Source organism: Dipodomys spectabilis, unplaced genomic scaffold, assembly GCF_019054845.1.
Source record: "Dipodomys spectabilis isolate Male_0828 unplaced genomic scaffold, ASM1905484v1 ptg000216l, whole genome shotgun sequence".
Classification (NCBI taxonomy): Eukaryota; Metazoa; Chordata; class Mammalia; order Rodentia; family Heteromyidae; genus Dipodomys; species Dipodomys spectabilis.
In genome coordinates, this window is record NW_024870893.1 from 37,407 (window position 1) to 61,355 (window position 23,949).

General features: G+C 36.2%; 1 protein-coding gene across 1 annotated transcript; it reads right to left on the bottom strand.

Moving 5' to 3' along the window:
* Positions 1 to 636: 636 nt before the first annotated feature.
* Positions 637 to 23,639, bottom strand: LOC122122912 (vomeronasal type-2 receptor 116-like). The gene is made up of 7 exons (XM_042697348.1): positions 23,542 to 23,639; positions 8,009 to 8,297; positions 6,271 to 7,077; positions 4,443 to 4,583; positions 2,867 to 2,990; positions 1,075 to 1,547; positions 637 to 978 (listed from the first exon to the last, which is right to left on the bottom strand). The coding sequence occupies exons 1-7, from the start codon at positions 23,637 to 23,639 to the stop codon at positions 637 to 639; spliced, it is 2,274 nt and encodes a 757-aa protein (XP_042553282.1).
* Positions 23,640 to 23,949: the final 310 nt, after the last annotated feature.

The window sequence follows — 23,949 nt, forward strand, 5'->3', positions numbered from 1 at the left end:
TTGAGTATATTAAAATATGGAACTTTTTGGACAATTATAATGAGTTGTGATTAAGAATAATGATGATGAAAAAGTAGGAAGATAATTTACTTTAACTTTTGGAAAAATATCCATTAACTCAGCTGCACAGGATGCTAAGATTTGTTTATAATGGTTTAAAGTTAACTTGGGCAGGATGGTCAAGAGAATAATATTTCTAGTTAACGATTACATAGCTAAAAGTGAAGCTGTGGCTCAAATATAAAGCACCAGCCTTAAACAAACAAACAAATAAATAAACAAACTCAGGGACAGTACCCAGGATTTAAGATCAAGACCCAGGACTGGCAACAAAAAAAATTAAGCAAATGATTAAAAATCCAATTAGAATACTAGAAACAGTGTAAATATACTAATGATGATAATTGGACAAGTGCAGAGTACATGTTAAGAACAAAAAATCTATAGAATGAAATTCAAAATTACTGGCTCTGGCTACAATTTGTGGCTTTACCACTACTAGAGAAACGAATGAATCACTTATTCATCGAATTGATTTCAGCAATATAAACTAATATCAGATGGAAAAATGTAATGCAGAATTTACTATTAGCCTTCTACATATTTGATCATACATGTAAGTTTTATCTTGAGGGCTTATTTCTCATGGTGTGTTATATCCCGGAAGCCATGCAGAAAATTTCTTTCTGGCCTTAACAAGATGATGTAGCACTTGGGGACAAAGATGCAGCCCAGGAGCCCTGCACTGGAAGCCAATATGGAAAAGACCTCTGTAGCTGCCATGACTTTCCCCTTGGCACTATGGTAGACAGGCACAAAAGTGAGCCAGACACTGCAGAACACCAGCATGCTGAAGGTTAGGAACTTTGCTTCATTGAAGGAGTCAGGCAGGTTCCTGGCCAGGAAAGCCACAATGAAGCTGGCTAGGGCCAGGAGAACCAAGTATCCCAAGACAGAATAGAAAGCAGTAAGGGAGCCCTTGTTACACACAATGATGACATGGCCATGTTCAGAGTGGGCATCTGTATCAATGAATGGAGGTGAAGTCCCCAGTCAGAGTACACAGAAAGTCACCTGGATCAAAGTGCAGATGGGAATGATGAAGTTAGGAGCCCCTGATAGCAGCAACCACCTCAACCTTCTCCCTGGAGATGTGACCTTGAAAGCTAGAACCACAGTTACAGTTTTGGCCAAGGCAGCAGAAACAGCTACCGTGAATGCAACTCCAAATATGGTTTGCTGTAGAATGCAGGTGACTGTGTTGGGGCAGCCGATAAAGAACAAAGAACAGAGAAAACAGAAAATGAGGGAGATGAGCAGGATGTAGCTGAGAGCCTGGTTATTAGCCTTGACAATGGGGGTGTTCCGATGTTTCACAAAGACTCCAAGAACAAATGCTGTGAGTGTAGATAAACAAAGAGCCATGCAGGCCAAGGCCATCCCTAAGGGCTCTCCATAAGCCAGGAAACTTGCAGCTCTTTGAAGACACTGGTTTCTCTCTGTGTTGGCATATTGATAACCAGGGCATTTCACACATTGTTCCATATCTGGTGAGGAAATCAAATAATCATCATAAGCATCTGTCCCTTTTCAATACTTAAAAGGATATTAGAAAATCCCTGCATAGAGATAATATTAACTTGTCAATACTTACTGGATATAAGCAAATATTAGTCAGGTGCCAGTGGCTTACATGTGTAGTAGTAGTCACTCAAGACGCTGAGATCTGAGGATCATGGTTCAAAGCCAGCCTATGTAGGAAAGTCCATGAGGCTTTTATCTCATATTAACCACCAGAAAATCAGAAATGGCACTGTAGCTCAAGTGGTAGAGCACTAGCCTTGAGTGAGGGTAACTTAGGAACAGTCCCCAAGCTCTGAATTCAAGCCCCAGGACTGGTTAAAAAATAGATACTGAACATATTGGTAATAGTTGGGAATATTTGCTTTTTTTGTGGATCATAAGGCTTGAATTCTGGCCACGGATGCTGTCCCTGATCTTCTTTCACTCAAGACTAGCACTCTATTACTTGAGCCACAGCACCACTTCTGGTTTTTTCTGTTTATGTGGTACTGAGGCATTGAACCTGGGACTTCATGCATGCTGGGAAAGCACTCTACCCCTAATCCACACCAACAGAAAGTTTTTATGCCCAAAGTGTCTATCACACACATAATTTCTTGCCATTTCTAACATCCCATCAAAAATATTTCCAGACTTCCTCATGTTGCCATAACTTTTCTCAGCCATGTGTGCACTTTTCAAACCCCTCATCTAAAAGCGTGCATCATAGGGCTTGTACTTCCCTGTATGTCTCTGAACAATATAAATAGGAGCACTGAAGCTATTTCTTGCAGTTGTTATATTTGTCTCTCCAATTTGCCTGTCATGAATTGGGCAACATAAAATCAAATTGCTGTTGTAAAGTCATTCTGTTCACAAACCTTGTTCCTGCATCTTACTCAATCCACAGCAAATTCTCTGTTGAAAGAATGTCCTGGGCACCGGGAAATAAAGATGAGCAAGGTCTCTGTTTTCTTTGTATTTTAACGTTAATTTTGAGTAAAATGGAGATCTCATCTTTTTAAAAACTTTGCACTTAATATGATGGATGTTAAACTTACATTAGTGATTAGTTGAATAAACATACATACAAGAGAGTGTAAAAAATTAATCCTACACAAAATTCAGAGCCCGTGAATTGTTTTTTTTCTCCAAAAAACAGCATCCTCTAAGTTCACAATTAAACTACTAAAGTGAAGGAAGGAACTCTTCGATGTTGCTATCCTACTACACAACTTTTTCATTGCATGGATTTGGGGACACTAGGAGAGAATATAAATTTCTCCCCAAGTCATGAACTTGCCTGTTCCATTAGCCATCTCGTTCTCTGAGCAAGGGATACAATCATAGCAACAGGCAGCCTTTTCCTCTTGAGGGGATTTCCTGAATCCTGGACCACAACTTTCACTGCAGACAGAGTGAGGAGGCTGAGGAAAATCAGATCTGTTTCAGTAACTGTTCAGACTTTTACCTGACACTCCAATATTTCCATTATTTTAAACCATAAAATTATTAAGCATAGTATTTTATGCACATGAATCTGGTCAGTTAATTCAGTGTCAGTATAGATTCCACATCATACCACAAGTGGCTTATGTCCTATAACCTTGATCTCTACCAAGACTATTGAATTCTTAAGAAGTGTGAGAACTTTAAAAGTTGGCAATTAATGGTGAGAAAGTAAGTCCTAATGGCCAGCCCTATGGACTTTCCTTGAATTCATGTCATTATTTGTTTACTACTCATTTGTGACCTATGAAGAGTAAGGAGAAAGTATCCTCTTTGAAGCTTGAAAAGTATGTTGTAAAATAACGCACAGGCCTCCCTGTTATTTGAACACCACACCCATCCTATCTTCTTATTTATACAGTGTCCATGTGATGGGAATCTTGGTTTTGCTTGGGCTCTTTCACTGATTCCTCTCAGCAAAGGTGCCTAAGCAGCAGGCAAGTAACCATTGAATAGAATTTCCACAAGAGGGAGCGAAATAAACTTGTAAAACACATAAAGTGATTGCTCTAATACTTTGTCGCAGCATAGAAACTTGCCACGAAAAATGCAATTCAGAATTTATAATAACATTCTCAGCAAACTTTTAGAAATGCACTGTTAACTTATTTATAGGAGCTAATCCTGGGTCTTGAACTCATACTCTGGGCACTGATCTTGAGCTTTTTGTGCTCAAATTAGCATTTTACTACTTGAGCCAAATTTCCACTTGAGCTTTTTTGTGGTTAATTGAGATGAGATTCGCATAGATTTTTGTGCACAGTTGAGCTTTAAACAAACCTTTAGTAGTCTTAGATCTGAGGCTGTCAGACACCTGAGTAGACAGGATTAGAAGCATAAACACCCATATCCCAGCCCTGTTAAATTATGCTGTTCTTTTCATATCCAATACAATTTCTTATGTTGGCCAATACAATTTCTTATGTGGAAATATTTTAAATATACAATACTAGGATTTTAGTAAGCATATAGGGTATAAATTGTGTGTGTGTTGGGGGGCAGAATTGTCTTGAAATGAGAGCCTATGCTGTGTATCTGAGCTATGTTGCTTACTACTAGCACTGATGGGTAATATACTGCTACACTTCCAGCTTTAATGATGGTTAATTAAAGGTGAGTGTCAAAGCCTTGCTTTTTAGCACAGCTTTGTAAAAATTATATTCAGCCAGCTATGTAACTGTATTATAGGTGCAAGATACTGGCATTCAACCAGGTATAAATTTTAAGGATAAAATTTGTTTACTTATATATCATTAAAGTCATTACAGTTGAATCCAAACAACCTTTGTAGTTCCTATTGTCCACTCTACCAGATCTTCAGATAAAGTCAGTTGATGACCATGCGGAGTATATGGGGAAAACTTTCCTACTTTCATCTCAAAATGAAGACCTTCTGGAAAATTCCAAATGTTCACAATATCATACTCTGCCACCAATTTCTTTTTCTCATGAAGAATCACTTGATCTCCAGCAGGATTGTGAAACTGGATATTCTTCAGAAAAGAATGTAGCTAAAAGGGAAACATCATATTACGGTGAAGTACACCCCAGAGTTAAGATGGAAAATGTGAAGTAAGATAATTTTCTGTCTCCCTTAATTTCTGATTCAGAATTTAAGAATATTAAAGATATGTAACGAAGTTACACAGAAGAAAATCTATCAAAGAATAAAAATAGTCTTTCTGAGGGAATTTTATTGTTATTTATGTAATGAAGTCATAGGTTGTCATCCAACTCCAAGATATTAATTATAGAGAAAGGATCCTTCAACATGGAGGATGAGAAAAGAATTTTTGAGGAAACTTTACATTGAAATATATTGTACAAAGCCACCATGGGAAATTAAAATAATCATTACTCTCTTCCTAATATATTTAGATTGAGATACTGTAAAGAAAAGCACATAGAGGAATAAAGATCAAAATACCTGACTTTCTCTTTTGTCATATCTACGTGTGCAACGTTAAGTCTGTGGGTGGGAACATTATAAAGAAATTAATATACTGAAATAAACATACACAGTTCCAAGAAGGAAATAATAGAGAGCACATGAAAATGCAAGTGATTCAAAATGGACAGAAAAAAATCTATAGAAATGCAAGAAAAATATCAATCAAAGGAAGCATAATTCTTACAGAAAGTAACCAGGCTATAGTGAAGATAATGAAGGACCTAGAAGTTAGTTCTAAAAATGATTTGAAAACGGGGTGATGAAAATGCTTATGAAAAGAAAGAAAACATACACAGGACAAATGCTGAGCATGATTAGACTCAGTAGATTAGTAGAAGATTTCATGGCATCCACAAAGATAAAGCTAAACAAATATCACAGATGAAAACGGGTGCAAGGAATATATCTTCTCTTGGCAAAATGATATGAGTGAAGATGTAGATAATTCATGGAAATTAACAGCAAAGGAGCTGGCAAGAGCTTTAGGGATCAATCAAATGGCCCACTTTAAGATTACATATTCAGGAAGTAGGAAAGTCAGCTATTAAAGAGATAGGAAACATATCTAGTAGAAGTATAGCAGAACAACTCCTGACCATGGAAAAATATAGACACATTCTGGTTCAAGAAGCCTTAGAACCTTAGAAATCCAAACAGACCAGATCATCAATTCCACATTGTAATTCCCATAGGTTCAACAGTGTTGGTAATCCTGTTCACTCAGCAAGGAAATAGAAGGCCTCTTTTCAAGAGGAAACCAATTCCTTGTAAATAGTCATAAGTGGAACAATTTTCATTCACCTACCTACCTATGGTTTTCCACATCCACTAATTTTGTGATTACCTTTATTTTGAGCTTGGTAAAATTTTAATACATAAAATAGAACAAAACTCAATCACTTATTAAAAATATAGATAATTCTGTGCAGAAGGTCACCATTTGCAATTACTTAGGAAATGCAGAGTAAAACATTATTTATAGCTTTCAAAACATTGACTATTAGCATGTTGAGGTGATTTGTAACTGAAGAATTTTTAGAAACATGGAATATATCTTGTCCTTGTTCCTGGCCTGCTTTTCATGAAGAGCACATGAACACATGTCTAGAGATTCTCACAGATATTTAAAGAAGTATAGTATCTTGGGTTTTCAGACAATACCTCAAATATTTAATTTCATAGAGTAAGAAATCTCTCTATGAATTAACTTTCTTTTGGTGTGTGACATCCAATAAAGAAGACCTTACCTGTGCAGGGGAAAGCACCATCACTTTTCTATTTCTCATTGTTTGTGTTTCTGTTTGGTGAAGCAGCATCTCATGGAGAGCCTGGGCCACAGCATACACAGCATTGTAGATAGTGTAACTGTCCCTAGACATTGTCTTGTCAAATGTGTGTTTAGGCAACCAGTCCAAGGAGGCATCATGAGGACAGTTCTCCCACTTTACAATGTCAGACTCAGAACCTGAGCAATTAAAAGAGAGAAACCACAGCCGAGCAAGAAAAAAGTCTTTTGGGTATTTAGAAGGGTTAACTGATTTGAGAAAATCTGTGAATCCAGAAACATCTGGGCGATGGTGTGAAAAAATGAGAGGTACATGGAATGAACCTGGAATGAAATATCTTTTTCTCAGGGTTGAATCCCATTGAGTGTTCATGATAAAAACTTTTCCTTTTATTAATATTTGTTCAATACACATCATTAAATAATGCATGAATTCATTATCAGCATATATGATGACTACATTTGCTGAAGATTTATTTATCTGGTTATAATGTGCCATGATTTTGAAAATATTCGAGATGGCATAATTTGGGAATGTTAGCTCAACAGCTACACAAACTCTGTTCTTGGTCATCTCTTCTTTCAATGCAGGAAGAATCCATAAACCATTCTCATCTTGTAAAGTTATCAGTCCCACCCAATTCCAGCTGAAGTGAAGTAATAATAAGACCATGGCACTGGCTATTGATGTGTCTCTTGGGGCCATCTGATAAAGACCAGGAAACATGTTATTGTCACTCAGAACATGATCAAAAGGCCCAGAGGTAAGCTAAAGGGAATAAGAATATGATGCAGCATGAAAGAAAAGATTTTCATCCATCATAATCCCAGTCATGATGTTATATAACCATGTAAAGTAGATGGAAGGTATGTTTTCCATTTACTTTTTGAAAGAAATAAATTTTTAATTTTTAAAATTATTTTACAACATATCAATTTGTTTTACAAAAACTCTTAAACCTTGTCACTGTTTCCTTCAACTCCTGTAAGCTATATCGACCCTACATATTCACTGACTTTCTTAGTTCCATTTTCACATATGTACATTGTATATTATGTTGTTTTCTCCCACTCGTCTATTCCTTCTTCCTCTTCCACATGTGGGAGAACATTACCTCCTTTCTCTTTCTGAGCCTGACTTTTTCATTCAATACATCTTACACATGAGCCTGCATGTGTGTGTGTGTGTGTGTGTGTGTGTGTGTGTGTGTGTGTGTGTGTGTGTGTGAGTAGTAGTAGTAGTAGTAGTAGTAGTAGTAAAGGCCCAGTAACAGGATCTTATGTAGTTCTTGGCTTTTTTTTCTTAAAGGTAGCATTCTACCACTTGATACACATGCTACTGCCTGCTTTTTCTCTGGTGATTTAGAAATGTTTCCTGAGTCAATAGGATTAGAGATGTGAGCCATCAGCATCAAGCCAAGCATGCCATGACATTTTAAAATCATATTCCATTTTCTGATTTCTTAAAGAACATCAATGTTAAGGTTTAAAACTCCAAAATAACTTTTTCAGCTGTATCTTTTCAGCCTTTTTTCAAACTAATCAGACTATAAAGTTCATATTTACCTTTGAATACTTACTCTCTGGTATGACAAAATTGCAAGGTTCATAAATCAAGGCTCTTCCTATCATTCTCTTCCAAAACCTGACTTAGCACCAAATTAGGCATTCTTAATATTCCCCAACCCTCCCACTCTCACCTGTGGAAACCTGTAGAGGCCCAACAGTGTCCCAATCTGGGAAGATATTGCTCCTGAAGTTCCTGTAAGTACTGCTATAGGCTGATTGTCTCTCATACAGTTATAGTTCGGAATCTTGTAGTTCCCAAAGAGGCAAGTAAAGGGATTTATAAATGCTGTCCATGTTCCATATAGAAAATCATAGATATTAAATCCCAGAGTCAAATTATGTAAAAGATTAGGGTTTTTGTTGATCTCTTCAATAGCAAAAGCCAAGGACAAAACAAACTGGTAGTTTTTGAAGGAAAACCTGCATAATGAGCATACCAATTCAGGAAAAGCATTTCAAAATTATGACTTTTGTGTAATCAATACTTGCTTCTCTCCAATTGGGATGAAATATGAATATAGCATTTTGTGTTTGTATATAAGTTTATATAAGGACATGAAAGGAATTTGTCAGGAATGACATTCAGAAACTTAGTTAAGCTGAGAGCTTGCTTCACCTCCACTACCATAATCATACAGCCCATAAAAAATATTCCATTAAAAACTAGGGAGGCTTTGATGAAACACAAAATATTCTGTTGCCTTCACCTTGGAGGGTGACTACCTCCACCTGTGTGAAAAATCTGTTTCAGTCACTCAGTTATGCTATTTGGTTATATTGCAGGTTGAACTAACAAATCTTCAATTTAATAGAATCTTTCAGAAGGAAAGTGTCATTTAATGAAGATTCTGCTCACAAACCCAACAAAAATCATCAGTTCTTCCTGAAATATCAACCAGAACAAGAGCTTAAATATCAGGTGGAGGAATTTTATTGTTATTTTTGTAATGAAGCCATAGGCTGTCATCCAACTCCAAGGTATTAATTATAGAAAAAGGAACCTTCAACATGGAGGATGAGAAAAGAATTTTTGAGGAAACTTTACATTGAAATCCATTGTCCAAAGCCACCATGGGAAATTAAAATAAATCATTACTCTTTTCCTAATATATTTAGATTGAGATATTGTAAAGAAAAGAACATAGAGGAATAAAGAAGATCAAAATACCTGACTTTCTCTTTTGTCATGTCTATGTGTGCAAAGTTAAGTCTGTGGGTGGGAACATTATAAAGAAATTAATACACTGAAATAAACATACACAGTTCCAAGAAGGAAATAATGGAGACCACATGAAAATGCAAGTGATTCAAAATGGACAGAAAAAAATCTATAGAAATGCAAGAAAAATATCAATCAAAGGAAGCATAATTCTTACAGAAAGTAACCAGGCTATAGTGAAGATAATGAAGGACCTAGAAGTTAGTTCTAAAAATGATTTGAAAACGGGGTGATGAAAATGCTTATGAAAAGAAAGAAAACATACACAGGACAAATGCTGAGCATGATTAGACTCAGTAGATTAGTAGAAGATTTCATGGCATCCACAAAGATAAAGCTAAACAAATATCACAGATGAAAACGGGTGCAAGGAATATATCTTCTCTTGGCAAAATGATATGAGTGAAGATGTAGATAATTCATGGAAATTAACAGCAAAGGAGCTGGCAAGAGCTTTAGGGATCAATCAAATGGCCCACTTTAAGATTACATATTCAGGAAGTAGGAAAGTCAGCTATTAAAGAGATAGGAAACATATCTAGTAGAAGTATAGCAGAACAACTCCTGACCATGGAAAAATATAGACACATTCTGGTTCAAGAAGCCTTAGAACCTTAGAAATCCAAACAGACCAGATCATAAAAGAATATGCTACTCAACACTGTAATTCCCACAGGTTCAATAGAGTCCAAGGAAAGGATCCTGGAAGCTATCAGAAAGGAATAATTGATTACTAATGAAGGAAAACTTGTCAGAATAGATACAAATTTTTCATCTGCGACCATGAAAGCAAGGAGAGCTTGAAATGGTGTATGCAAACAATTACCAACCAAGAATAATGTATCCAGTAAAACACTCCTTCATAACTGAGGGAGAAATATAAAACTTCATAACAAGAATAATTGAAATAACTTTCTCCATCAAGCAAGCACAGAAACTAAAGATGTCCTACGTATATAAAACCAACCCACATACAATAGTGGTTGAGAACACTCTTTATTAGAGAGCCAGATCAAAATAACAGGAAACGATAAGGCACAGCCACCTAGCAGATGGATAACATGTCAGGAGTTACCAAAAACGTCTCAACTCTGAATGTTAATGGACAATTATCCAAATAAATGGCACAGATTTGGGAATTGGATAAAAAAGTAAGACCTATCCATCTGCCATCCACAAGACACACATCTTGCCAACAAAAATGAACATTCTCAAATTGAATGCCTTGAATATCTTTCAAGCAAATGCTCCCGTAAACAGGTTGGAGTAGTATTCCTAATATCAGATGAAATAAATGTCATATTAAAATTATTGGGAATAAACAAAAAAGGGCATTACAGATTAATAACTATAACTCTCCTTCAGGAGCATATAACAATTTTAAATATCCATGCACCAAACACTGAAGCACCAAAATTCATTAAACAAATACTTATTAATCAAAAACAGTCAAAACTTAATACAAGAATTGCATGGGGAGGCTGAGAACAGACAAAGAGAAAGTCAGGAATGGCGTGAGCAGGCTGTGAACACTCAAAGAATACTACAGGGATTGCGTGAATGTGAAGAAGCTAATCAAAGAGTAATACAGGAATTGCAAGAAAGGGATGAGAATAGACAAAGATCAATAGAGGCATTCATGGAATCCATAAACAGACAGCTTAAAGAATTCAGGGAGACCACAAAGGGAGTGCTGAATGGGGTCCGACAGAAGCAATGGGAGTCCAAGGAAACCATAACCAATCAACTAAGTGATTTAAGAATAAACACTGAACACTAAATTAAAGAAGTAAAGAAGGTCATACAAGATCTAAAACAAAGCTCGAACAAAGAATTTGAAACCATTATAGCTGACCAATTAGAAGGAAAAGAAATAACAAAACAAAGTATAAAGTCTTGAGAGTAGGTTAGACCATGCAGAAGATCGAATCTCAGGGATTGAACACAACCTAGATATTATAGAGAAAGAACATACAACTATCCAAGACAAATCCAAGAAATATGATAGATCTATTCAGCATTTGGAAGACACCATCAGAAGGCCTACTCTGAGGATAATGGGTATAGAGGAGCAACTAGAGACAGAAGTTAATGGTCTAGGAAATTTATTTAGCAGGATCCTAGCAGAGACTTCCCAAACATCTAAAAAGATAGGCCTATTCAGATACAAGAAGCTATTAGAACCACAAATAGACCAAAACAAAGATATCCCACTGTCACATTACAATCCGTACAGGATAAATTAGGACCAAGGAAAGATAATTAATGCTGCCAAAGAGAAAAGATCAATCACCTAAAAAGGGAAACCAATTAGAATCACCTCAGATTTCTAGGCAGACACAATTAAAGCAAGAAGAGCCTGGAATGATGTATGCCATGCCCTAAAGACAAACAACTATCAACCAAGAATACTGAACCCAGCTAAAATCTACTTCATAACCAAAGGTCAAATAAAAACCTTCCATAGCAAAGAAAAATTGAAACAATATATCTCCACCAAACCAGCCCTACAAAAGATACTTAAAGATGTCAAGATACTTAAAGATGTCCTACACATAGAAAACCAACAAGACCACAATAAAGGCCAAGAAACCACACCCAAACTGAGAATCCAAGAACCATAGGAAGGACCCAGTTGCCTAGCCCCCTAATGGTGGATAACATGGCAGGAACTCCCAAACACCTCTCAGTCTTAACTCTCAACATTAACGGACTGAACTCTCCAATTAAGCAACATAGACTTTCTAGTTAGATTGAAAAGCAAGACATTTCTATCTGCTGCCTTCAGGAGTCACTCCTTGTCCATAAAAACAAACACATTTTGAATGTGAAGGCTGGACAAAATCTACCAAGCAAATGGCCCGCATAAACAGGCGGGAGTTCCAATCTTAATATCTGATAAAATACGGCAAATAAAAATTAGTGATAAGAGATAAATAAGATCGCTACATACTAATTAGGGGATCTCTCCTTCAGGAGGATATTACAATGATAAATAAGTATTCGCCAAACAACAGAGCACCCAAATTTATCCAAGAAACACTTCTTTCCCACAAATGCCACTTAGATCCAAAGACATTAATTGTTGGGGATTTTAACACACCACTATCCCCACTACGTAGATCAACTCGCAAAAATTCAACAGACAAATCAAAGATCTAAACAACTGGAAAAATCAAATAGATTTAACAGACATCTAAGAATATATCATCCAGCAGCATCAGAATACAAGTTTTTCTTAGCAGCACATGGAACATTTTCCAAAATAGACCACATTTTAGGTCACAAAGCAAACTTGTACAAATTCAGAAACATTGAAGTTATACCGTGCATTCTCTTAGACCTCAAGGGAATGAAATTAGAACTCAACACCAAAAGCCACCAAAGAAAGTCCGGTAACACATGGAGGCTGAACAACACAATGTTGAATCACCAGTGGGTCATGGAAGAGATTAGAAAGGAAATTCAAGTGTTCATGATATTCAACAAAAATTAACACACAAATTACCATCTCCTCTGGGACACAGCAAAGGCAGTATTCAGAGGCAAGTTTATACCTCTGAGTTCCTACATCAACAAATTGGAGAGATCTGAAACCAAAAATTTGATGAGACATCTGAACCTCCTTGAAAAAGAGCAGCAAGATAAACCCCAATCCATTAAAGTTAAATCAGAAATAAACGAATTAGTACCCCCCCCCAAAACAAAGAAAGAATCAAAACAAAGAATTGCTTCTTCGAAAAGATTAACAAAATTGACAGACCCTTACCAAGTCTTATCAGAAAAAGAGAACACACCCAAATAAGTAAACTCAGAGATGAGAATGAAAACATCACTGCAGAAAGAACCAAGATTCAGAATGTTATAAGGGAATCCTTCTCAAACCTTTATGCCAATAAGTTTGAGAACTTGGCAGAAATGGATCTTTTCCTAGCAAATATCAACTTGCCGAAACTAAATCAAGATGAGTTAAACCATTTTAACAGGCCCATATCAAGCACTGAAATAGAAACAGCAATAAGAGACCTCGCATCCAAGAAAGCCCAGGACCAGATGGATTTACAGTGGAATTCTACAAGGCCTTCAAAGCAGAGCTCACACCAATACTCCTCCAACTCTTCAATGAAATTGAAAGAGAAAGTTCATTACCGAATTCATTCTAGGAAGCCATCATAACCCTCATTCCAAAACCAGACAGGGACTCATCAAAGAAAGAGAACTATAGGCCCATTTCTTTGATGAGCATTGTTGCAAAATTTCTCAACAAAATTTTGGTCAATTGAATTAAAAAATTCATCCAAAAAATCATACATCATGATCAAATAGGATTCATTTCAGTGATGCAAAGCTGGTTCAATATACGCAAATCAATTAATATAATTTATCACATCAACAGGAGCAAGGATAAGAACCACATAGTTATCTCAATAGATGCAGAGAAAGCATTTGACAAGATCCAGCACCTCTTGAGGATGGAGGTTCTGGAAAAATTCAGAATCGAGGGAACATTCCTCAATACTATAAAGGTTGTATATGACAAACCTACAGCAAGCATTATACTTAATGGTGAAAAACTATAGCCAAGACAAGGATGTCCACTCTCTCCACTTCTCTTCAATTTAGTATTAGAATGCCTAGCTACAGTAATAAGACAAGATGCAAACATTAAAGGGATCCAAATAGGGAAAGATGAAGTAAAACTCTCCCTCTTTGCAGATGACATGATCTTGTATTTAAAGAATCCCAAAGACTCCACTCCCAAATTACTCAAGCTGATTCAAAACTTTGACAAAATAGCAGGGTATAAAATCAACTCTCAAAAATCAATGGCTCTTCTATATGCTGCCAATGAGAAAAGCATGGCTGAAATCAGGAAAGCAACTCCATTTGTAATAACCCCACAAAAAATAAAATACCTAGGAATTAACTTAACCAAAGAAGAGAAAGACCTCTCTGATTAAAACTTTCAAAACCTGAAAAAAGAAATCAAAACAGACTTAGAAAGTGGCAAAACCTTCCATGCTCCTGGATTGGAAGGATCAGCATCATGAAAGTGGCGATACTTCCCAAGGCCATCTATAAATTCAATGCGATACGTATCAATATTCCAACCTTATTCTTCAAGGATATAGAAGAGTCAATCCAAAAATTCATATGGAACAATAAAAGACCCCCAACAGCAAAAACAATCTTCAACAATAAGAACAATGCTGGAGGAATATCAATTCCAAATTTCAACTGTTCTACAATGCCATATTAATCAAAACAGCTTGGTACTGGCACAAGAACAGACTTCAGGACCAATGGAATAGTATTGAAAACCCAGAAATGAACCCACAGACCTATAGCCATCTAATCTTCGATAAAGGAGCTAAAAAATACAATGTAAGAAAGACAGTCTCTTCAGTAAATGGTGCTGGCAAAATTAGTTAATCACTTGCAGAAAAGAAAAACTATAGCTTTATCTATCACCCTTAACCAGAATTAACTCCAAATGGATCAAACACCTCAGAGTCAAAGAAGACACTCTGTAAACATTACAGGATGGAATAGGAGAAACCCTAGGACTCCTTGGCACAGGCCGAAATTTTCTTAATAGAGACCCATAAACACAACCGATCAAAGAAAGGTTGGACAAATGGGATTGCATGAAAATGAAATGCTTCTGCATGGCAAAAGACATAGCTATCAAGATCAATAGAAAGCCCATGGATTGGGACAAGATCTTCACTAGCCATACAATGGACAAGGGTCTCATGTCTAACATATACCTAGAAGCTGGGTGTTGGTAGCTCACGCCTGTAATCCTAGCTATTCTGGAGGCTGAGATCTGAGGATCACAGTTCAAAGCCAGCCCGGGTAGGAAGCTCCATGAGATTCGTATCTCCAATAAACCACTAGAAATCGGAAGGGGTGCTGTGGCGCATGATGTAGATCGCTTGCCTTGAGCTGAAGAGCTGAGGGACAGCACCCAAGCCCAGAGATCAAGCCCCACGACTGACAATAAAATAAAATAAAATATACCTGGACCTCAAAAAATTAATACCCCAACAAGAAATCCTCAAAGAAACAACTGTCCAATAAATAAGTGGGCTAAAGACTTACAGAGAAACTTCTCTCAAGAGAAAAGAAGGATGGCCAATAGACACATGAAGAAATGCTCAACCTCCCTAGTCATAAAAGAAATGCAAATCAAATCAACATTGAAATTCCTCCTCAACCAGTTAGAATGCCTATAATCAAGAACTCTAATAAAAAACAGATGCTGGAGGGGATGTGGACAGAAGGGAACCCTACCACATTGATGATGGGAGTGTAAACTTGGTCAACCACTTTGGAAAGTAATATGGAGGTTCCTCAAAAGACTCCACATAGAGCTCTTCTTTGACCCAGCAATCCCATTTCTGGGTATTTACCCAAATGATCACAAACGAGACCATCCTAAAACTACCAGCACAATTATGTTTATTGCCGCATTATTTACCATTGCTAAGAGATGGAACCAATCCAGATGCCCCTCAGTAGATGAATGGATCAAGAAAATGTGGTATATATCCATAATGGAATTCTATGCCTCCATCTGAAAGAATGACATTGCCCCATTTGTTAGGAAATGGAAAGACTTGGAAAAAATTATATTAAGTAAGCCAGCCCAAAGAAACATAGGTCCCATGGTTTCTCTAATTTGCAATAACTAGCATAGATCTGAGACAAGCAGAAACGGTCAGATATGTTGATGTTAGGCACAATGAACCCCAAGATAAGGACTCAAATGGTTTTTCTTTCTTGCTATTATTTGTAACATATTTATAAGATATTTCTTTGTGGCTTTGTATGTCCTCCTCCATGGTATAACCTTTGTTTTCACTGTATTTGATGTTGGTATAAATTGTGGAGGGGAATATTGACCCATTGCAACAATGAGATATACAAGACCATATGTTGAAAAATGAGCTTTACAACTTTGGCACGGGGAGATGGGTGTGAGGGAGTGAAAGGGTGGGTGGGGAGATGGGAAGGTATGGTAAGGGGAAACAAAGGAGGAGGCAACAATGCTTGATAAGAAATGCACTCATTACCTTGCCCATGTTATTGGATCCCCTTTGTACGGTATTTTCACAATAAGAAAAAAAGTTAACATAGAGCTTCCCTTTGAACCAGCTATTACACTCTTGGGCATTCATCCAATAGAACAAAAACAAGGCAACTGAAGATCTCAGTCTAATCAGTTTATTAAAGCAATGTTCACATTATCTAAGATATGGATTCAAATCAGATTCCTCTCAGAAGTTGAATTGTTCAAGAAAGTGTGGTGTATAAATGCAAAATGTCATTGTGTAATTCCATGTGAAAGAATGATATTGCTAGCTCGACAAGGAAATGGCAGTACTTGAAAATATAATATTAAATGAATTAAGTCAGTCCAAAAGAAACATAGGTTGCATGGTTTCCCTCATTGTTATAACTAAAATATATCCATAATATATATCAACATTATATCTGCAAGTAAACACACTGGATGGTAAAAAATACAAATGTACACTTGGACATGACAAGTTATACAGGATTATAAACATTCACATAATGAGACCACATAAGAATATTCTCAGGAAAGCATCACATATGCTTAATATGTATGTGTGTATATGTGATCATAAAAATGATGTTTATTAAATAACCTCCCTAGATATAATAATGATATTTTTGTTATTTTGTCTTTTGAGTTTGTTTCTTTTTTCTCCTTTGTCATTGTTTCTTATTTCGTTCTTGTATGTAAGACTATTTTGGTGAGAGTAAGCAGGGGAGCACAGACATGGTGGGACAAATGGAGAAATATTGCAGGCATGATACTCTACATACAATGGTTTGAAACTTAAATATATATTGGGGAAATGAGAGAAAATGATGGAAGAATCAGCACCATTCAAAAATTAATATACTCAGTACCTGACTTAGGTAACTGTAATTGCTCTGTACATCAATTTTACAATAACAAAAAATTGAAAAAGTACACTAAGACAGTCCATACAAATGAAATTAAAATGCAGAAGTATCTATAACACAACACATCAAACAGACGTTAATGATATATAAAAAGCGACACAATTTTTATGTCATGGTAAAAGGATCAAATCAACAAGATGAAATAGCAATTCTAAGTGTTTGTTTTCATACAACCTAACCACAAAATTAAAGAATCAGACTGAAAATTGCATGGAGAGATCTTCCAGACAAAATTAAGAGGAAGACATGAGAATTAAATTTCATCCTTGATTATATGAGCCACACATATTGCAAAAGAATATTACAACCACAAAATTGGTCAATCACCTGTAGAAAACTAAGGTAGATCCTTATATAGCACCCTGGATCAGAATCAACTCCAAATGGATCAAAGACTGTTGAGTCAAAGCAGACACCCTGAAAACATTACAGGAAAGAATAGGAGAAATTCTACGGCTCCTTGGCACAGGTCGAAACTTTTTTTTGGGGGGGGGGTCCGGTCGTGGGGCCTGAACTCTGGGCCTGGGCGCTGCCCCTCAGCTCTTCAGATCAAGGCTAGCGCTCTATCACTTGAGCCACAGCACCACTTCCGGCTTTTTCTTTTTGCTTATGTGGTGCTGAGGAATCGAACCCAGGGCCTTGAGCATGCAAGGCAAGTGCTCTACCACTGAGCCACCTTCCCAGCCCCAGGTCGAAACTTTTTAAATGGAGACCCAGAAACACAATAAATCAAAGAAAGGTTGGACAAATGGGATTACTTGAAACTAAGAGCTTCTGCAAGGCAAAGAACATAGCTAGCAAGGTAAATAGCAAGTCCACGGATTGGGAGAAGATCACACTAGCCATACAATGGACAATATACTTAGAACTGAAAAAATGAAATCCCCCCACAACAAATCCTCAAAGAACCAATTTCCTAATAAATAAGTGGGCTAAAGACTTAAAGAGAAACTTCTCTGAAGAGGAAATAAGAATGGCCAATAGACACATGAAGAAATGCTCAACTTCTCCAGCCATAAAAGAAATGCAAATCAAAACAACATTGAAATTCTACTTCACCCAAGTTAGAATGGCTATAATCTAGAAATCTAATGACAACAGATACTGGAGGGGATGTGGCCAAAAGGGAACCCTACTGCATTATTTGTGAGAATGTAAACTTGTTCAACCACTCTGGAAAGCCGTATGGAGGTTCCTCAAAAGACTCCATATACAGCTCCCCTATGACCCAGCAATCCCACTTTTGGGCATTTTCCCAAATGATCACAAACAAGGCCATACTGAAACTACCAGCACAACTATGCTTATCGCAGCATTATTTACCATAGCTAAGATAAGGAACCAACCCAAATGCCCCTCAGTAGATGAATGGATCGAGAAAATGTGATATAGATAGATAGATAGATAGATAGATAGATAGATAGATAGATAGATAGATAGATAGATAGATGGAATTTTATGTCTCCATAAGAATGGCATTGCCCCATTTGTTAGGAAATGGAAAGAATTGGAAAAAATATATTAAGTGAAGTAAACCCGAATTAATAATCATAGGTCCCTTGCTTTCCCTTATTTGCAATAACTAGTATATGTCTAGGACAAGCAGAAAAGGTCAAAAGCTATGTGCATATGACTATATAAGATGATGTTAAGTGAAATGAACCCCGAGACAGGGACATGGGTAGTTTTTTTCTTTCTTGCTATTGTTTTTTTAAATATATTTATAATATACTATGTGATATTTTTGTTTCTTTAGTATGTTCCTTCCCAACAGTATAACCTGTTTTCACCATATTTGATTCCGGTTCCCTGCATCTTGTGTATACACTTTTCTGATATAAGAAGGGGAACGAAAAAAACAAAATGTTTAAATAGGATATAGGTTGACACACTGTAACAATGACATGTACATGACACTATATTGTAAACAAACTTTACAACTTGTGGGAATGAGGGAGGGAGAGTTAGGGAGACGGGAAGAGAAGGGACGGTAGAGGAAAAACAAAGGAGGAGGTAACATTGCTCTATAAAATGTACTCATTACCTTACTCATATAACTGTAACCCCTTTGTACACTATTTTTACAATGAAAATGTATAAAAAATAATATTACAACCAACTTCTATTGAATAATACTTGATTCATCAACATACTAAACATTCTCCAGAAGAGACAAAACACCTGACAAATTTTAATTTCTTTTAAAGTATATTGTGCATACATGCAGATTACATTACAGTAATGCTAGAATTTAACGAGCAAAATAGGCCCAAACAAGAATTATCGAAGGAATTTATTTTCTGACAATTATAAAATATTTAAATAATAAAGTATTCAACGTAATTAAAAAATTGATAAAGTGAACTGTTTTTAAGACAAAGTACAGGAAGTAAAATGATCCTTAGAACAAATGAAAATTACAATAGCTTATAATAAATCTATAGTTTTAGAAAGCCCAGGAAGGAAAGAATCTAACAACCTTGCTTAAATCAAGATAGCATGTTCTGGAAGAACAACTTACCCTGTAGCTCAAGGAATTAGAAATGCAACCCCAAATTAGTAGAAGGAATGAAATCAAATAGAAAAATTGCAATTAAAAACACAGTAGCAATGAGCAATGAATCAAAAGCAGCTTGTACAAAAACAAATGGTTGATAAGACTGAAGTAAAAATCATGAGCAATCACAGAAGAAATCAACACGTACCTCCCAGAATTCTGGATGAGCTGAATCATAATGCTGAAAATAATCATATTACTGGAAAACATCTACAGATTCAGTAGAGTCTCCATCCCATTTCCTATCACTTCTTTCACACAAACAGAATCAAGACTAAATTTTATGGAAAAGGAAATTGTCCATTAGCTAGACCTATCTTAAGACACAAGAAAAACACTGAAGTATTACCACACCAACCTTTCTCTTATACTAACTATACAAGGAGCAGAAAAATTTTTGTGTTGAAAGCAGACAGTATATCAGTGAAATATAAGGCCAAGAAATAGATGTAAATAACTACAGATAACCGATTCTTTGAGAAGTTGACAAAAAAAATGCCTGGCCTAGAGATGGGACCCTAAGAAAGGTGTGGCAATGTGAAACTGGTTATCTATTTGAAAAACACTGAAATTTGACCCTTTTCTTCAATCTGTATTTTTATAACTCAAAAGTTGATCAGTTATTAAGAGATTGAAACTTTACAAGTATTAGAAAAATACAATATAACTTTAATAGAACTCAAACCAGTCATAAAATAACAACAATTAGCTCTGAAGTTGACTAAGTGACAGAAACTGTTTCTTATTTGCAAGTCCTTAAATTCTACTCAACAATAGAAAAAAGTAGCTGTGGTAGCATGAAATTGAAAAGTTTCAGCATAATAAATCAAAAAGTGGGACATCTAAATGAATGGTTGAAACTACTTCTACCTATTCATCTCACAGGTGATTAATAGCATAGTGTAAAATAGTTCCAAAAATTTAAATACTAGTAGAAAAAATCCAGTTAAGAAACCAACGCATAAGCAGATACATTAAAATTTAAAAATTACAAATGGAAAACCAATACAGAAAAATGTTAAACCATATGAGAAATCAGAACAATAAAAATCAAAGATAAAATGAGTCACCCATCATGCAGAAAAAAATGAAGTATCACTGGAACTGAAAAATGGACATGGGAAATGAGGGAATGGAAAATATGAAGGTGAATATGTACGGCCAGATAAGTTTAAGTTGAATTGGAAGATGGGCAGAGGGAATATGCATTTTTAAATCATGGTATCAAGCATATAATAACTCAGGGATGAGGTTTGAGCTGGAGATGCATGCTAGAAATATATTACCTGCTGCTCCCCTGTAGTAGAAGTTAACAAGCAGCTATTATATATATATATAAACTTGTTCATTAATCAACAGTAAAATAAAGACTTTGTAAGGAAAGTGGCTGAATATTTGTGCCTTAAAGCATTCTATGGAAATAGAATGATCTGGTGTTTTCATTGCTTATTTCTGTCTCAGTACAGTTCCCATAATGCCATGGAATTAGAGGCTTCTCATTTCAGTGATGACTTTTCAATTATATTCATGTGGATAATTTAAATTCCTATTTGTCCATCATGTACATTTGTACCTGGATCTACCTCTGTATAAAACAAACCAGCTAATTCTTCACACAGATGATCTGGAACACAGAGGCAGCTTCTGAAAATCATTACTGAATTTCTTTAGTAGAAAATCCAAAAGTAAATTTATTTCACATGTACTGTGTTCATGTATGGAAATATCACAATGGAAACTCATCATAATATAGTTTGCACACATGCAAAAACACGATATTTTACCTCCCCAATTGCATTGTTGGTGATGATATATAGAAATTTAAGATTGGAGATACCTCAGAAAATAAAAATTACTTGTACTGTTTGCTCATTCCTGAAATTCTAGCTCATTAGGAGGCTCTGACTACAAATGCTGAATGAAAGCCAACTGGGGCAAAAAGTTCATGACAAACTTATGTCCCATTAATCAACAAAAAGACAGAAATCCGGTGTGGCTCACGTGATAAGCATCAGACTTCCCGAAAAAGCCAAGCACCAGTGGCTCATATCTCTAATCCTAACTACATCAGGAAGCTAAAAATGAACAGAAGAAATGATAGATATGGGAGAGAACAAAGGATATGTGAGAAGTTATAGAACTGTTTACACATAGAGTGAGTGCTATAGTCCAATTTTGTGATATGCAGGGTGGAACTACAATATGAAACCGATATGAAGCATGAGCAACCTATTATACAGAAATTGAGAAAGATTGTGGTAACATCCGCATCTGTAGAGTTGAATCAAACCTCTCATATCCTGATGGCTAATTGTAGTGTTAAACTTATCTACAATAAAGACTTCATGAATAAATATAGCTATCTGTAGTCAATATCATGCAGACTATACTTCTCTTCATATCTGTAGGTAGTTATGAAATCCATCAGCTGAAACTATAATACTTAATGTGTCTATATTAGCAAAGAAAAAAGTGTACTGAAACGTGTTTTGGGAAACAAAGAGAAGGAAAATTAGCTAAACATGGATAAATAGGGGGGAATAAGAAAAATAAGCTAAGCTAGGCACAGATGCCTTATGCCTGTTGTTATACATAACTAGGAAGTTGAGATCTGAGGGTCATGTTTTGAAGCCATCTTGGGCATGGATGTCTGTGAGCCTCTTTATTTAAAAACCTTAAAGTGCCAGATGTAGACTAGAGCAGTAGATTGAGCAAAGAAGCTCAGCGACAGTGCCCAGGCAGTTAGACAAACACAAAAGACAAAAAAATAACCAAACTTAGTAGTGATATATAAGATTTATCTTATATGCCATCTCTGTTCTTGTCTGTGGACAGTTATCTCAGTTTCACTTCTTATACCAGGACTTGAAATGGAGTGCAGATGATAGAGGCAATGACATTTCCTCCTGAAGTAAGTATCAAATTAGCTATTATGCAACAGCCAATTACTTTGTTACTTGGAGGTTTGTGTAGCCATTTTTCTTTCTATTTTTTTTTCTCTTCATGTATAGCCATTCATTAGTGACTCTGCTTGAGATCAATAACCAAGTATATGCATGTACACACATAAAGTAGAACTCATCTTTGGCAGATAAAATTCTCCCATAAGTGATCTTTGATAATGCTTGTTAATATGGAGCATATGTGACATGAAATAATGGTGCAGTGCATATTTTGAAACATAATTTGTCTAAAATAACAGAGAGAGAGAGAGAGAGAGAGAGAGAGAGAGAGAGAGAGAGAGAGAGAGAGAGAGAGAACAGAGAGACCAAGGGCTTGAAATCAGATACTAGACAGTCTTTGATCATTTTTGCTTCAGATAGCATTCTGCCATTTCAGCCACAGCACCATTTCCAGTCTGACTGAGTAAATGGAGATACATGTCTCATAGATTTTCATGCCCAGCTGCCTTCAAACATTTATCCTTAGATATTAGCTTCTTGACAAATTAGTGCTAGAATGAGCCAGAAGTCTACATTTTTTTCATTGTCCTCAAAATATAAATGTTACCAAAGACAAGTTCTGAGACAACTGGCCTGTGCAGAAGAAAACGTGCCTGCAGCCTTTTAGTACATAACTTATGATAATGACTTGGGTTGTTTCTAGATACTTCAGTTCATCCTCTGCAGTTACTGCTGTGGGGCAGAAGATACTGGAGTAAAGTAATGCAATTACAGCCCTGGAAAGAGAAGCTATATGGAAGGAAACCAGATTACACAAGCAGGTAGAAATTTACTCAACAGTAGATGGAAGATAACATAATGTAACTGAGCTGTTTCTGATTCAATACGAATGGTGGCAGAGTAGAGAAGACAGAGTTTCCTCATAGTTTGTCTAACCTGAGAACAGAAAAGTAAAGCGAATTAAATTGATGAGTTACTCACAGATTGTTCTCTTCATGTACGGAAGCATCACTATTACTGCTACCTGTTCCCAATGTGTATAGAGGGAAAAACCCAGCAATGATGATATCTCCATCCATGTGTGCTCTCTGCATCATTGTAGAAAAGCAGGTAGTGCCAACTGAGGACCTAACAAGAAGGGGAAGCTGGAGAAGGATTGTGAAAGTCAAAAGGCACATCCCTGACACATCTGCCAAGCTGAAATCCTGGCTGGAAATGAGTCCTACAGTTTCCAGAATATATGTTCATTTATCTTTGTATATGTGCATATGTATCTTTTTATTGACAGAGTTGTGTACTGTAGCCCAACTTTCATGGAAACCTCTTGTACGTCTCCAGTTAGAATGGGTAAAACTCTTCCCTGGGGCTCTGCATCTGAGGCCTTGAATC

What these genes read in the sequence shown, in the direction of transcription:
- LOC122122912 (XM_042697348.1), bottom strand. Translation starts at nt 23,639, where the DNA reads ATGGATGGAGATATCATCATTGCTGGGTTTTTCCCTCTATACACATTG. An exon ending in GTACATGAAGAGAACAATCT is followed by an intron (nt 8,298 to 23,541) that starts GTGAGTAACTCA and finishes CTCATTATGCAG; the next exon opens with GTTTTCCTTCAAAAACTACC. An exon ending in CGAGATGGCTAATGGAACAG is followed by an intron (nt 1,548 to 2,866) that starts GCAAGTTCATGA and finishes TTTCCTCACCAG; the next exon opens with ATATGGAACAATGTGTGAAA.